Here is a 17,578-nt window from a genome sequence, read left to right as displayed (position 1 = left end):
AATCTTGGATTTTCCTGTTTTGTTTATCCATGGAACGAAAAAGAGTAATTGATATGGTTTTAAATCTTTCAAAACTTGTAGCTGTCAACCTCCTTAACTTCTTCACAATCTAGCAATGTGTGCTTTGCATTGAGCTTTTTGTGTATGTTATTTTGTGATTAGGAGTTTAATGTCCTTGCCTATAAAAAAAATAACTAAGAGTTATAGCTGATTTTTTTTGTAGTTGTAGCTTCTAACAAATTTCTTTAATGCATTTTATGCCCACAGTATGCACTTGGCTAAGTATACACTACAGCTTATTTTGGTATTGGACCGACCACTTCTCCATAGCAGGTAATCCAAACTATATTATAGTATAACATATCTTAAAATGTAGTCGTCTCAACTAATTGTCTCAACTCTTTTGCACAGTCTTCTCATTGCATCTAGCAATCCAGGACGATGATGAAGACATTCATTTATAATTGATGCAGTTTGGTGGAGTTGCCAGTTGGATATTTTTCGGTGGATATTAGAAAGTACTTTTTGTAAATGACTATTATTTGCCAAAATATTGTTGGTAGAGACGTCAAATTTTCAGTGGAGATGAATGTGTTCTATTGAAGATGATAATTTTTTGTAGTACTGGGCAAAAGAAATCACCCTACATGCAGTTGCTGTGACGCCCCCAAATTCTGTTTAGGATCGGACGGACATTTGAAGCGTCGAGACATGCAACACAAGGTTACCTGTCCCCGTTCATGACATATAAGATGTAATATTCCTAACATGCATCTAACAATATGCAATATTCGCAGCGGATAAATTTTTTTCTTTAGCAATACTATGCACCAAATTAAAAATATCTCAAATGCTTAAAACATATTTCATACATAAAAATCTATTGAACAACTAAGATCACAACACTAGTCCAAAATGGTTATGATCCAAAAAGTACTAGAGATGCAACTCAATCGTACAAGTAGTAATTTACGTCAATTACTATATTAACATTTATGTCGCACTGTCGCTTAGTCAACTGTGTCTAGTTGATCAGCTCCTGATTCTCCTTCAGGTCCTGTAACAAGATCTACCATTCGGGGAGAATGGTAGTTGGGACTATCAAAGTGAGATTTGATTACAAATCTCAGTAAGTTAACAAAAAAAACTTCCACACAAGCTAATAATGCATAGATGACAGTAAAAGCATAAATGTGACGCCCCCAAATTCCGTTTGGGATCGGACGGACATTTGAAGCGTCGAGACATGCAACACAAGGTTACCTGCCCCCGTTCATGACATATAAGATGCAATGTTCCTAACATGCATCTAACATTATGCAATATTCGCAGCGGATAATTTTTTTTTTTCTTTAGCAATACTATGCACCAAATTGAAAATATCCCAAATGCTTAAAACATACTTCATACATAAAGACCCATTGAGTAGATCACAACACTAGTCCAAAATAGTTATGATCCAATAGTACTGGAGATGCAACTCCATCGTACAAGTAGTAATTTAACTACTATATTAACATTAACGACGCACCGTCGTTCAGTCGACTGTGTCTAGTTGGTCAGCTCCTGATCCTCCTTCAGGTCCTGAAGCAAGATCTACCATTCGGGGGGAATGGTAGTTGGGACTACCACAGTGAGATTTGATTACAAATCTCAGCAAGTTAACAAAAAACTTCCATACAGACTAATGATGCATGTATGACAGTAAAAGCATAAATGCATAATCAAATTCATAAGTAATTAAAGCATAACTTAGCGTACAACATAGCATAATTGACATAGCTTAAATTGAATCATGAACTGAACTTGACTTGACATGAACTTGATCTGAAACTTGACTTAGCATGAACTTGCTCTGAAACTTGAATTAACATGAAAAATACATACTCCACAGTTGTTGTGGCCCCATGTATTCTACGTGTAAATACATACTCCACAGTTGTTGTGACCCAATGTATTCTACACAAACTTGACTTAACATTAAAAATACATACTCCACAGTTGTTGTAGCCCCATGTATTCTACACAAACTTGACTTAACATGAAAAATACATACTCCACAGTTGTTGTGGCCCCATGTATTTTACGCATCACAATTGTAGTTAAATACATACTCCACAGTTGTTGTGGCCCCATGTATTCTACATAAACTGAATATACTCAAGATGAAACGTGACTGGAATATGAAAGGACTGAAGCCCTGACGTAACATAACGTGACTTGAACATAATTTGAAATACATAACCAACTTGAGATAGTAACATTTCGTAACATGACATAACATATAACAGACAACATATTTAGCATGACATATTTGTAATGTATAGTAATACATGACAGAATATATTGTGTAACAGATAAAAATTGATGACAGAATAAATTCTGTATAATAGACAATTACATGATAACTTGGCATGGCATGACATATATGATAACATACATACATACACTGTAATTCTTTTACTTAGCACACATACACAGTAGACTGCTAGTAAGTTAAAAGCTAACTTACCTCGATCTCCGCGTTTCTTATAAAACTTCAAGTATGATCACGAGGAACTGTAATTAGTAATTCTAAAAGTTAGAACTAAATCATTAATAATTTGAAATATGGAAAATACTAACTTAAAGAGTAAAATTTTCATTTTACTCTCTACATGTGGAAAAATGACCGTTTTACCCATAACTTAAGGATTTTGCATACTAACTCTAAAAGTTTCTAAAATTTACATTTCTCATGTAAATTTTATCCTAAACTTAAATATCAACTCAGAAAAATTTAAAACAAAACACAACTATGAAGAACACACTATGGTTGAAACATCCATAGGTCATTTCCCTTTATTTTTGTTGCAATTCCTTCCAACTTCAAAACTCATGCTTAAACCAAAATTTTGCAACAGACATCTTCCAATCCTAAGTTCAAAACCATACTTAAAACATCCATTTAGAAAAAGCTAATAATCAACACCAAACTTTTTTATAAAAAGATCCAAGCACTTGAATCACAAGTTTTGACCTTAAATCAAAACATCTCCAAGAATTTCAAAAATCAAATCTTACTTCTAACATATTCATAATATCATCCTAACATCAACCATGCTTTAAATCATCAAACTAAAGTCACCAAAATCACAAAATAAAATTTGGAGTTTTTGGTTTTACACTTAGTCCAAAAACAGAAACTTTTTCCTCAACTAGTTTTGATAAAACTCTTGATCTATGACTTATAAATATATGATCTTCAAACCAAACCATTACATGGTTTAAAAAGATGTCCTAAAACATATACAAGCTTCTAATTCAAGATCACATGGTTAGAAATTAATCAAAACATAAATTTAGCCAAGAATATCCACACTTTGGCTTATCTGAATATCTCTTTGCATAAAATTTCATATTTTTGAAACTAACATCAAATATCTTCAAAATAATAATATAACATGTATATAAGATGTTTAGGATCTTCCAATAAAATTATCAAAGTCATTAGAATAGGTTTAGACCACCAAAGAGTTAAACTTTCTCAAAACAGAAACTGTTTTTCCTCTTCCAGTTTCTAAGTTTCTAAATCTAAGAAAATCTTTCATCAAAACCTTTAATCATGCAAAAATCCTCAACCAATAGTCATATATACATGTTAACAATACTCCATAAAAATTTCGGACCAATATCTATCCATTAGCTTGGTCAAAAACTCCAAACTATAACATACTCTCCAGATTCACGCCCAGAATGACCTTTCTATGGTTAAAAATACTTTTGACCGACCAAATGACCATGGAATGATACGAAAAATACATCTACGGAAACTAGACTCAAGGAGGAACAACTTATATGAAGGAGACTTTATGATAAAATACTTACAAAAGCTTCGAAATGGGTGTGCAAAAGAACTCCTAAAAGCTGTCCGAGAGAGAGTGTTTGGTATTCTTTCAATGGAAAGCATAAATGAAGATAATTTCGTGGGGAGAGGTGGCTGGAGATAATTATGAATGAGATATGGAAGAGATGAGGCTGGATTTGAGAGTTGAGTGTAGTTTTCTCCTACCCAAAATATCTATAAAAGATTATCTTATAATATTCTATCCAATAATATCTAAAAAAAAAATCAACTTAAGATATTTTTATCTAATAATATCTATCAACTCAAAATATTTTTACCCAATAATATTCACGAAAATTACCTCAAGATATTTCTTTTTATCCAATAATATCTACAGTTTTGAACAGACGTTTTGTCCGAAAATATGAAAAAATGTTATTGCGCCATAAGACTTTAAATAGCCCTCCGAGTCTAATGGCACAAACCATAATACATTTTGATACTTCTAACTATCTCCAATAATCAAAAACACATTTCTGATACCATAGTAAATAATAACACTAACTATGTAGTTAGACAAAAACCTATACGATTAATGGATTCGTGAAAACTTATGGGGTTTTCACGAGGTTCCTAAAGTTAATAGAAATTTCACAATTGAATTTCTAGCGGGCTGTTACAATAAATGCATAATCAAATTCATAAGTAATTAAAGCATAACTTGGCGTACAACATAGCATAATTGACATAACTTAAATTGAAACATGAACTGAACTTGACTTGACATGAACTTGATCTGAAACTTGACTTAGCATGAACTTGCTTTGAAACTTGAATTAACATGAAAAATACATACTCCACATGTGACGCCCCCAAATTCCGTTTGGGATCGGACGGACATTTGAAGCGTCGAGACATGCAACACAAGGTTACCTGCCCCCGTTCATGACATATAAGATGCAATATTCCTAACATGCATCTAACAATATGCAATATTCGCAGCGGATAAATTTTTTGTCTTTAGCAATACTATGCACCAAATTGAAAATATCCCAAATGCTTAAAACATACTTCATACATAAAAATCCATTGAACAACTAAGATCACAACACTAGTCCAAAATGGTTATGATCCAAAAAGTAGTAGAGATGCAACTCAATCGTACAAGTAGTAATTTACGTTAATTACTATATCAACATTTATGTCGCACCGTCACTTAGTCAACTGTGTCTAGTTGATCAGCTCCTGATTCTCCTTCAGGTCCTGTAACAAGATCTACCATTCGGGGGGAATGGTAGTTGGGACTACCAAAGTGAGATTTGATTACAAATCTCAGTAAGTTAACAAAAAACTTCCACACAAGCTAATGATGCATGCATGTCAGTAAAAGCATAAATGTATAATCAAATTCATAAGAAATTAAAGCATAACTTGGAGTACAACATAGCATAATTGACATAACTTAAATTGAAACATGAACTGAACTTGACTTGCAACTTGACTTAGCATGAACTTGCTCTGAAACTTGAATTAACATGAAAATACATACTCCACAGTTGTTGTGGCCCCATGTATTCTACACAAACTTGACTTAACATGAAAAATACATACTCCACAGTTGTTGTGGCCCTATGTATTCTATACAAACTTGACTTAACATGAAAAATACATACTCCACAGTTGTTGTGGCCCCATGTATTCTATGTGTAAATACATACTCCACAGTTGTTGTGGCCCCATGCATTCTACACATCACAATGCAGTTAAATACATACTCCACAGTTGTTGTGACCCCATGTATTCTACATAAACTTGACTTAACATTAAAAATACATACTCCACAGTTGTTGTGGCCCCATGTATTCTATGTGTAAATACATACTCCACAGTTGTTGTGGCCCCATGTATTCTACACAAACTGAATATACTTAAGATGAAACGTGACTGGAATATGAAAGGACTGAAGCCCTGACGTAACATAACGTGACTTGAACATAATTTGAAATACATAACCAACTTGAAATAATAACATTTCGTAACATGGCATAACATATAACAGACAACATATTTAGCATGACATATTTGTAATGTATAGTAATACATGACAGAATATATTGTGTAACAGATAAAAATTAATGACAGAATAAATTCTGTATAATAGACAATTACATGATAACTTGGCATGGCATGACATATATGATAACATACATACATACACTGTAGTTCTTTTACTTAGCACACATACACAATAGACTGCTAGTAAGTTAAAAGCTAACTTACCTCGATCTCCGCATTTCTTATATCAAGTGCGACCACGAGGAATTGTAATTAGTGATTCTAAAAGTTAGAACTAAATCACTAAATATTTGAAATATGGAAAATATTAACTTAAAGAGTAAAATTTTCATTTTACTCTCTACATGTGGGAAAATAACCGTTTTACCCATAACTTAAGGATTTTGCATATTAACTCCAAAAGTTTCTAAAATTTACTTTCCTCATGTAAATTTTGTCCTAAACTTAAATATCAACTCAGAAAAATTTAAAACAAAACACAACTATAAAGAACACACTATGGCCGAAACATCCATAGGCCATTTCCCTTGATTTTTGTTGCAATTCCTTTCAACTTCAAAACTCATGCTTAAACCAAAATTTTGCAACAAACATCTTCCAATCCTAAGTTCAAAACCATACTTAAAACATCCATTTAGAAAAATCTAATAATCAACACCAAACATTTTTTGTAAAAAGATCCAAGCACTTGAATCACAAGTTTTGACCTTAAATCAAAACATTTCCAAGAATTTCAAAAATCAAATTTTACTTCTAACATATTCATAATATCATCCTAACATCAACCATGCTTTAAATCATCAAACTAAAGTCACCAAAATCACAAAATAACATTTGGAGTTTTTTGGTTTTACACTTAGTCCAAAAACAGAAACTTTTTCCTCAACTAGTTTTGATAAATCTCTTGATCTATGACTTAGAAATATATGATCTTCAAACCAAACCATTACATGGTTTAAAAAGATGTCCTAAAACATATATAAGCTTCTAATTCAAGATCACATGGTTAAAAATTAACCAAAACATAAATTTAGCCAAGAATATCTATACTTTGGCTTATCTGAATATCTCTTTGCATAAAATTTCATATCTTTGAAACTAACATCAATTATCTTCAAAATAATAATATAACATGTATATAAGATGTTTAGGATCCTCCAATAAAATTATCAAAATCATTAGAATAGGTTTAGACCACCAAAGAGTTAAACTTTCTCAAAACAGAAACTGTTTTTCCTCTTCCAGTTTCTAAGTTTCTAAATCTAAGAAAATCTTTCATCAAAACCTTTAATCATGCAAAAATCCTCAACCAATAGTTATATATACATGTTAACAATACTCCATAAGAATTTCGGACCAATATTTATCCATTAGCTTGGTCAAAAACTCCAAACTATAACATATTCTCCAGTTTATCTCCTAGAATGACCTTTCTATAGTTTACATAATATTTTACTGACCAAATGATTTTCAAATGGGGCAAATAAGATATCCATGTAAACTAGACTAAAAAAGAAACAACTTATATGAAGGAGACTTTATGATAAAACCCTTACAACAGCTTCGAAATGGGCGTGCAAAAGACCTCCTAAAAGCTGTCCGAGAGAGAGTGTTTGATATTCTTTCAATGGAAAGTGTAAATGAAGATAATTTCATGGGGAGAGGTGGCTGGATATACTTATGGATGAGATATGGAAGAGATGAGGCTGGAGTTGAGAGTTGAGTGTAGTTTTCTCCTACCCAAAATATCTATAAAAGATTATCTCATAATATTCTATCCAATAGTATCTACAAAAAATCAACTTAATATATTTTTATCTAATAATATCTATAAAAATCAACTCAAAATATTTTTACCCAATAATATTCATAAAAATTACCTCAAGATATTTCTTTTTATCCAATAATATCTACAATTTTGAACAGACGTTTTGTCCGAAAATATAAAAAAATGTTATTGCGACATAAGACTTTAAATAACCCTCCGAGTCTAATGGCACAAACCATAATACATTTTGACACTTCTAACTATCTCCAAGAATCAAAAACACACTTCTGATACCATAGTAAATAATAACACTAACTATGTAGTTAGACAAAAACTTATACGATTAATAGATTCGTGAAAACTTATGGAGTTTTCACGAGATTCCTAAAGTTAATAGAAATTTCACAATTGAATTTCTAGCGGGCTGTTACAGTTGCTCTCTCTGTCCAATGTACAATGTGTATAGTTGGAGCCATTCCTTTTTGTAATTGACTGGAAATTTGTAGTGGATGTAAGGACCATGAATTACATTGACATTTGTGGTAGAATGATATAAAAAGTAGATGATTTACTGGATTCATGTACTTAGATTTGCTTATATATATATTTATGAGATTTTATTTGATAAATTGTTCCTAAGACCCGTTGGAGGTACTGAGACATGCAGATGTCAATGTAAGTCTAGTTGTGGCTAGCAGTTCAAGTACTACTTACATGGGTAGTAGAAGATTTTGCTTCAAGTACACCTTCATTGCCGACAGATCCTAATGGAGGCTTGCTTAAGGGAGTTTGGTGACAATTGAAAGCAACCTATTATGGGTTGTGACCATTGCAGTTTAGAAGAAGATATTGACCCAAGTGGGAAGGGTTCGCCAACACAAATTCACTTTAACAAGTTAACCATTGGAATTAGCACATTCCTGAAATATGTTTTACCATTTGGATCACAGACTTACATTTTAGAAACACACAAACAATTAGCCCAAAATATATAATCTTACATAAAGAGTACTCCATAAGCTTAGCAATACAGTTGAAAAGAAGCAAGCATTGCATCATAATATCATCATAATAATGTTTGTCACAAGCAGAAGCATTGATACAATCCACAATTTGGGTCTTAAAATCCTTATTTCTTCCCGCTTTTGTTGAGTCCAGCACCTCCAACTGGTCCCTTTTGTGCCTTGGCTTTAAGCTCCTTGAGTCCTGTCAGCAATTAACAACACAAAATGCTGTCAGCAATTAACATTCTTCAGCCACTATATAAATGTACACACAAGACATCATGCATGACTGCTTGGTAAGGGAAATTGTCAATATAAGTGAAGATGCATATGGCCTGTTCAAAATATGTATGGTACTTATCATGTGAAGGAAAAGTTGGAAGATGCATAGGCCAATTAGAAGTCTCAGGCATGGATGCACCATGCAGAATCAAATCGCATTGATGCTTGCCATACTTTTGCATGAGCTTATGTTAGATGGAAAGTGCCATTTATGATACTAGTGCATCTACTCATTTTATAATGGGACATCTTTTCTATCCAACCGATATACACATACTATATATCTTTTTTATGAGTGAAAATTTAACAGACCTTACAAACCAACCAAGAAAAGCTAAACATATCAAATTCTCAATCGAACAAAGAATTTTAACAAATTCCTAAAATCTGAAATTTTTCAAAAGCTTTATAGGAGGAATACCCTAGCTAATAGCTTTCTTGATATTCATTTTATCATATATTCAATAGTTCAGAGCTGGGTCTCCTAACATTTGCAATACTCATTGAAAAACTGCATTTTTTTTATACCCCTTTCTATCACAGTAGGCAATCGCTCAAAGCAAATCTTTCTTTGCTTTCCTTCTCCCACATACAAGAACGTCATTCTCTTTCACTCTTCTTTTAAACAAAATCCAAGGAAATCTTGGCATCATCTTTACTAGATTCCAATCACACGAGTTGAGGTGTTCCTTTTAAAACCTCCAAAATGAATCCATGCATGTAAATCATGTCAAGGTTGTAAAGCACCATACAAATTGAAATTCAAATCCCATGTGGTCTGTCAAAGATACTGCCATGATTGCAAGATTTATATTGCCTCTAAACTTTATGGGTTGAAATTCAAAAATAGCATTCCCTACAGAAACCAATGATGGCAGTCATTTTATAGAACACAGTTATATCACATTACAAATATTCACTTTCTTGATTGAAAGTGCTCCAGCACATTGAAAATCAAGGGTGACAAATTAAGCATCCGAATAAAAACCACTCCAAATTTACTTAGGTACTCTATTTTGTTTTAGAATTGACTTATCACTAAGAACATAACTGAAAGATAAGCAAAAGAATCAAGGAGGGAAAAACAAAATACCATCAAAATACTTGCCCTTGGGGCTCCCATACAAAAATGAAAATCTATAAAATTTGCACTCAAACAGTTCATTGATATCTTTCCAACATGTAAAATACAATGTTATATCGTAGCCATAACATTAGAACATATTACCTGTTCAAATCCGTAGCTAAACTTGGAGGGAAGTAGAAGAGTAGCCTTTGAAGCAAAAGAGTATCAAATCTAATGGTGTCTCTAGAGTATAAGTTCATAATAACATTGAGATCCACGAAGAAGAAGACCCTGACGAATATCTTACGGCCTCTTGAAGACCCACACGAAGATCCTAGAGACCCACAAAAATACCCACACTGATCCACTTCAAGACTTGAAGATCTCAATGCCGAGGATGAGCTTGCGTAGAAGACGACACCATGAAGCCGAACACGACGTCGAGAAGAAGACGACGCCATGAAACTTCTGTGAGAAAGAAGACCCAAGCTTCAGACCAAACCACCACAACGCCATGACCCAAGCTTCTGTGAGACTGAAGACCACCTATGGCCAGAGCACCACGAAGCCACGAACCTTATGTGAGCATGAAGACGAGGTTGTAGAACAGAGGAGCAAGAAGCGGGAATCGACTCTGAAGTTTTTGGCTCCATTGTTTTTTTTTTTTTTCTTCAATTGTCTCCAATTCGTTTTAGATCGAGCGATTTCTGGGTATGTAATGGAAGTACGAGGATTTTGATCTCTCTCACCCTAGAAGCGGGAAACCACATAAATGGTTTCAATTCGCATTTCTTCCCTTTTCGTACTTGTTTTCATTTTAAAAACAGTTCTGCTGGGTACAAGCGTGGCGTGCAAGCGACAGGTAACGAGCCGTATATCATGTCTGATGTGGAATAAAAATATAAAATAAAGAGCAAAAAGGAAAAAGTTAAAAAAGAAAGATAAGACCTCTCTTTCTTCTTCCCACGTCTGCTGACTTTGCGACCTTGCGTCCCTTAAGGGTGTCTCTGAATATTGTTCCATCCCTGACACTAGCACTCATAGAACTATTTCAAAAGCCTAAATCCATAATTAAGAAAAGTTAGAGAAACTTGATAGCCTCAGATCAAGAGCTCTTTTAACATTGAGTTCACTTTCACTCCCTTAAATCTGATGCTAAATACCAAAACGTTAGAAAGCAAAATAAGGTCCAGTCTTCTAGTCTTCAAAAAAAAAAAAAAATCTAGTCTTGTAGTTACTCTCTGTGCAAATGCAAACAAAGAAATGTCGAAAAAGAAGAAAGAAAAAAATATTAACTGAAGTTTGTTTAGAATGGTGGTTGTCTGCTTTATACGGAGAGGGAGAGAGAAACAAAATGGAGAGAGAGAGAGAGAGAGAGAGAGAGAGAGAGAGAGAGAGAGAGAGGTCGGTTGGAGGAGAAGATCAATTAGTCGGAGGTGAGGAGAGAGAGGAATTACAATTGAAAATTTCAAAGGTAAGAGAACGAAATTAAAAGAGAGAAGGAAAAATCCCACTGAATACAAACTCTCCAGTCCCACCCTCTCAATGATAGTACAACCTTAACCACCGCTCTTTGCTTTGGGATTACTGCACTTCCAGCTCTCTCTTTGCTTTCCTGTATGGAAGCACTGTGCGACGACGTCCTTGTTATCCAGAGGGTAATAATCCAAGGGAGTTCTGCGTCATCACCATCAATTGCTCTAATAAGACCAGACTCAGATGTGATATTTGCATAAAGAAGAGAGAAAAAAATTAAAAGATAGAAAGAAATAGGACAACACGCTAATGTGGCTACGCCGATTGCAAGCCGTCTACACAGGTCGCTTGCAATTAGCATTTTTTTTTTTTTTAAAAAAAAAATTTAGCTGACGTGGCCTGAGCCGACTGCACAGCATCTACATGAGGTGACTGTATATAGAAGCTCTCTTTGATTAATGATAATTAATGATAGTGACTTTTTGCAACTCAATAGTGTTATCTAGTCTTAAGAGTATTCGGCATCCTTAAATACCAGGTTCTTAGAAATGTAGGCTTCTACTACAATATCAACTATGGCGGCTAGTTTTTGTTTTGTTCCACAGCTAGGTAGAGGAAGTTGACACTGATTGCTATCGTGGGAGGAGGGTATTTCACGGGGATGAATTCGAATGGAGGATGAAAGGAATGAAACTAACTTTCAAACTTAATTACAAAATAATAAAAAATAATTAAAAAAAGGAACCCCAGAAGTAGTCACGTAGTGTGTGCAATGTGTGCACTACTACAGTGACTGCTTTGTAGCATTCCTCATAATATTATTGTCTTCATTAATGGATATTTTTATGATTATTTTTATTATAAAAAGAGAAATATCTATAAAGAAATTTCATAAAAATAATACGAATTAACGTGATTTTGATGTGGTATGTTATATTATAAAGTTATTTTTATTATAAAATAAATTTAACGTATCACATAAATTATGTCAGTTTGTATATTTAATTATGTGAAATTTTTTTTTTGTGCCTGTAACATTTTTTCTAAAGAAAAATCCGCAATTGAAATTGATGAAAATGATATTTACTGTTTAGATTAAACATGTTTGGTTGTGATGAAGTGATTCGGAGGCAGCTGATTTATTTATTTTTGGTTGAAAATGAGATGATACTTGGTATAAACTGAAATTAATTTAAAGCACAATGTTTTTTTTTGTAGAATAAAACTTGAGGAGATTTTATTGTAACATCCCAAAAGTTGGGCCAATGTTATATCCTCAATGGGCTAACACTTGTGGGCTTCGGCTAAGTTCAATCTATTTAAGTAGATTTGCAACAATGAACACAACTAATAATTCCTCTTGAAAATGTCGCGTTGCCACGTTTCCCACTTCCAAAGTCGTCCAGTACGCCTAAGTCAATGCTGTCTTGATCTATCGTTCTAGTCTTTTGTCGGCCCCCTTGATTCTTTTCTGCGCAGTGGCTTCTTTTTTCTTTTTCTGTTCCCTTTTTTTTTTTTTTTTTATCTATGATTGCTTTCGTTTGTGTTTCCTGCTGTGTTTCCTCATCAGCGCTAGGAAAATACGAAGAAATTGAAGAATGGTTTCAATGCGTCTTTCTTTTCCTCTGATTCTTTTCCTTCTTCATCTATGTTTAACTCTGATAAATTTTCTGCTATTTTTTCTGATCAGCTCCAAGACAGTGAAAAAAGCAGTAGAGTTTGAAACTGATATTGGTTTCAAATTTTTGGTTACTTGAGTAATGCCTCTGATTTATCTTGTGTTCCAAAATATTGGGTTTATTTTCTTTTCCCGTGTTGGATCTTTGGGTTAGCTAGCTAAGCGAAGTTATGGCTGTAGCATTAATCGGACAGGCTGCTCTGGGAGCAGCATTTGGAGAGATATTTGCGGTGTTCTATAAAACAGTAAAGAACGTGACAAACGATACTCTAATGTTCGATTCCATTCTTGAAGACCTCAAATCCACGCTGGCTGAGTTAGAGCCATATGTCGAAGAAATAAAACAGTCAAACAGAGAACTGGGACGCCCAGAAGAGGAGATAAAGGGCTTAATTGAAAAAATGAAGAAGGGCGAGAAGCTCATTAGGATGTACTCGAAACTTCCGTGGTTGAAATACTGCATGAGATTCCATTATGCGAAAAAACTCCGCAAGTTGGAGGAGGCCCTTTTCAAGTTTTTTCATGTTCATGTGACGGCATGGAGTGCGAGGACCGTGTTGCAGACTTTGCAAGGAGTGAATGATATTCGTGTGCAAATGAATTTAGTGGGAATGAGTGGTGTTGGGTTGTCGTGTGCAGTTCCTCGACCCCCAGATTTTATTGTTGGATTGGATGTGCCTTTGAAGGAGGTGAAGATGCAGCTGTTGGAGGAGGTGTCGCTGCTTCTATTGACTGCTCCTGGAGGATGTGGGAAGACCACATTGGTGAAAATGCTTTGTCAGGATGAGGAAATCAAAGGTTAGTTTATCAACTTCACTTCATATATGTCAAATGCTTTGGGAAATATTGTTTGCAAGTCCAGCACACTAGAATGCGGATCCTTCAAAGCATAAATGAACTATAGTTAGACATAAATCGCCATCTAAACAGTTTAAAAATTAGTAGGCAAAGCTCTTTTAACAGTCCCAGTAGCATTTTTGCAACATTATCCTACTTAAAAATTACTACTTCAGAAGAGTAGCAGATAAAAGAGAGAGGAAAAATTCCTCATATCTTCATAATTGGCCACATTGTCCTAGCATATGGCTTTTGTTCATTTCTCACTTTGCTGGGATTGGTTTTGGGACTCAGTTCATTCTGCAACATTACACGTTTCTGTTTATAAGTGATACAAGACTTGAAATTTGCCATCAGTTGTAGCTTTTAACTCTGTTGTGTTCAAATAGGCATATTTGAGGACAATATTTTTTTTGTTCCCGTTTCAAAAACTCCAAACTTGAAGGTCATTGTACATAGAGTATTTCGTCATAAGGTTGATCGGGTACCTGAGTTTCAAAGTGATGAAGATGCTATCAACCAGCTGCAGCAACTACTGACTCAAATCAAAGCTCCTATATTGTTGATCCTGGATGACGTTTGGTCCGGATCAGAATCCCTTCTGGAGAATTTCAAGTTTCAAATATCAAATTACAAGATTCTAGTGACTTCAAGAACTGCATTTCCAAGGCTTAGCTCTAAATATACGTTAAAACCATTAAATGACACAGATTCAATGACTCTTTTTCGACATTCAGCAATCTTGCTAGATGGGAGTTCTTGCATTCCGGATGAAGATATTATTCAAAAGGTACTTTCTTAACCTGTGTCACACACACACATATAATGTTTATGAGTGAAGCAATACATCATACCAGTTTCTGTCTTGATAAGTAGCTACACCAGCTTTTGCCAAATCCTAAAAGTATATAATCAAAAGTAGAGATACAAACTATGTGGTTTTTTTTTTTTTTTTATCCCTCTTTCCATTTCCAGACATTTTAATCTTGTTGAGATGGCCAAAATCTTAATTAATATTACCCACTGAAAATCCAAACAATCACTTGAGTTCATTTGGTGGCCTTGAGATGCAGATAGTGAAATGCTGTGCGGGTTTCCCACTAGCCCTTGATGTGATTGGCAGATCACTCTGTGGGATGTCAGCAGTGACCTGGCGCAAGAGAGTGAAGGACTGGTCTAGTGGTCATTCTATTCTTGATTCTGATAGCTCTTTGCTCGGGTGTCTAAAAAGGAGCCTAGAATTCTCTGATGATGAAATCATCCGGAAGCAAGAGATTATATTGAAGGAGTGTTTTTTGGACCTAGGTTCTTTTCCAGAGGACAAAAGGATCTCCCTTATTCCTCTCATTGATATGTGGGCAGAATTATATGAACTAGATGAAGATGACAGCATTGCTAACCTACTTGAACTCATCGCCCGGAATCTTGCCAGTCTTGAGGACGTCCCATGGTATGCTGGTATTTTATTTGTATCATCAGATTTTCCAGCAGGCTGATTGAAAAATTCTATTTATCATCTCTTGCACCACACACTAACATGTAATTTGTCATTTTTGTCATTCTTTTTAAACACACACATTAATGTGTAAATATGTGTGTTTAAATAGAATGACAAAAATGAAAAATCACATACTGGTGTGTGGTGTCGAGATGATAAGTAGCATTTCTTTATTTCATGTATTCAATTCTAGGTGCTAGTTATAATATGTTTTGACTGTATATATGCTAATATAATATATCTTACAGATGATGCACTTTAGATTTTAATTAATAATGCATAATAGTTTACCCGACATGTTGATTGCTGAAGAACTATTTTTCAGTGGTAGCATATGGATCTCCCTGGGGGAAGACAATTACTTTAGACTTAGGAAAGATGAAGTCATACCAATTAAAAATAAGGGAGGACTTTAACCACAATCTTTACCTTCTGTAGTTTGTATCGTATAGGTTCTTCAAATTAACAGTGGACCTCAACAACAATCTTTACTTTTTGTAGTTTGTATCATATAGATTCTTCAATTTGATTGTCTTGACAACAAATTATTACTGTTAACTTCTTTTACCAATCTTATTCACACTGTTTTTAGTTTGTTGGATAGTCATGTAATTTATATTTTCAAGTGCAAGGACTTGAGAACTTGAATCTCTTCTAAGCATCTATTTAGCTCATTTACCAGGAAACATGCAAGTGATTTTGCTAGCTGCTACAGCGAAGACTTCATCTCCCAACATGATCTTCTTAGAGAGCTAGCTATCCACCAGAGCAACTTGGAGCCAGTAGAACAAAGGAAACGACTCATTGTGGACATAAGTAGAAACAACTTTCCCAAGTGGTGGATAGAACATAATCTAAAACCCATCAACGCCCGCCTTATGTCTATCTCAACTGGTTGGTGAATCTCTCTCTCTCACACACACATACACACACACAAGCAAAAGCTGTAACCTATTGCATGTTAGGTGCCCTGTCATAACATAGAGGATATTGTTTGCAGATGAAATGTTCTCACCAACTTGGTTCAATATTCAACCACTTGAAGTGGAGGTTCTAGTTCTAAATTTTCAAACGAAGAATTACGCCTTCCCTGATTTTGTGAGGAAAATGAATAAACTAAAGGTGCTTATAGTCACAAATTGTGGTTTCTCTCATGCTGAATTAGGTAATTTTCACTTACCTGGGTCGGTACCTTGTCTAAAGAGAATTGTATTAGAGAACGTCTCGGTTCCTTCCCTTTGCAAGAGCCTAGAGCAATTGAGGAGTTTGGAGAAGATATCCTTGTTGATGTGCAATATTGGTCAAGCTTTTAAGAGTATCCAGGTTTCAAATGCATTACCAAATCTTGTGGAGATAAACATTGATCTTTGTGAAGATATTGCAGAATTTCTGGTCGACCTGTGTGATATTATTTGCCTTAAGAAGCTCAGTATCACCAACTGTTATAAGTTCTCTGTACTGCCTCAAGGGATTGGAAAGTTGGTGAATTTGGAAGTGCTAAGGCTCAGAGCATGTATTAATTTGCTCACCTTGCCAGAGTCAATCAGAAGCCTCCATAATTTAACTATTTTTGATACATCCTACTGCCTAAAAATGATGTGGTTTCCTGAACACATTGGTGAGTTTTTTAAGTTGGAAGAGCTCCACATGGAAGAGTGCTTACTATTGAGTAATCACCTTTATCAGCAATGGTCGAATCAATTGCCACCATTGTTTCAGAATCTAAAGCAACTGAAGCTTGTGACATGTGATGAAGAGATGTCCAATTTATGGGAGCCTGTCAAGGAGTTCCACACAAGTGTGAAGGTAAAGGTGATTAGAAGTTCAGGGCTGATAATCCGACGGGTTGGTCTTATATTTGCGGGAACTGCAACAGAGTCAACATCTTTATACGGTCACAATTCAATATATTGAAAGAGAAAAAAAAATTATATATATATATATATGATTTTATTTTCCCCTATAAATTTCAAAAGAAATTGTACATTAAATTGTTAATACAATGTCAACTGGAAGGTAGAGGGGTGGTTCTAGTTTCACAACGAATATGAAATGGAAAATTCAATA

General features: G+C 34.5%; 1 protein-coding gene across 2 annotated transcripts; it reads left to right on the top strand.

Annotated features, from left to right (window-relative positions):
- Positions 1 to 12,805: 12,805 nt before the first annotated feature.
- Positions 12,806 to 17,578, top strand: LOC122296514 (probable disease resistance protein At5g66900). 2 transcript variants are annotated; one of them, XM_043106285.1, is made up of 5 exons: positions 12,806 to 13,974; positions 14,403 to 14,803; positions 15,087 to 15,463; positions 16,182 to 16,405; positions 16,512 to 17,578. In XM_043106285.1, exons 1-5 carry the CDS (start codon positions 13,347 to 13,349, stop codon positions 17,423 to 17,425), a joined length of 2,544 nt encoding a protein of 847 aa, XP_042962219.1. In that variant the 5' UTR covers positions 12,806 to 13,346; the 3' UTR covers positions 17,426 to 17,578. The 2 variants fall into 2 exon arrangements, with proteins under 2 accessions (XP_042962219.1, XP_042962227.1); XM_043106293.1 differs by having other exon boundaries at positions 12,810 to 13,974; positions 16,194 to 16,405.

The sequence above is a fragment of the Carya illinoinensis genome, chromosome 2, assembly GCF_018687715.1.
Source record: "Carya illinoinensis cultivar Pawnee chromosome 2, C.illinoinensisPawnee_v1, whole genome shotgun sequence".
In the NCBI taxonomy this organism is placed as follows: domain Eukaryota; kingdom Viridiplantae; phylum Streptophyta; class Magnoliopsida; order Fagales; family Juglandaceae; genus Carya; species Carya illinoinensis.
Note: the sequence above shows the minus strand (reverse complement) of the source record. Positions and strands in the feature narration are given on the sequence as shown.

What these genes read in the sequence shown, in the direction of transcription:
- LOC122296514 (XM_043106285.1), top strand. Translation starts at nt 13,347, where the DNA reads ATGGCTGTAGCATTAATCGGACAGGCTGCTCTGGGAGCAGCATTTGGA. An exon ending in ATGAAGATATTATTCAAAAG is followed by an intron (nt 14,804 to 15,086) that starts GTACTTTCTTAA and finishes CTTGAGATGCAG; the next exon opens with ATAGTGAAATGCTGTGCGGG. An exon ending in AGTCTTGAGGACGTCCCATG is followed by an intron (nt 15,464 to 16,181) that starts GTATGCTGGTAT and finishes GCATCTATTTAG; the next exon opens with CTCATTTACCAGGAAACATG.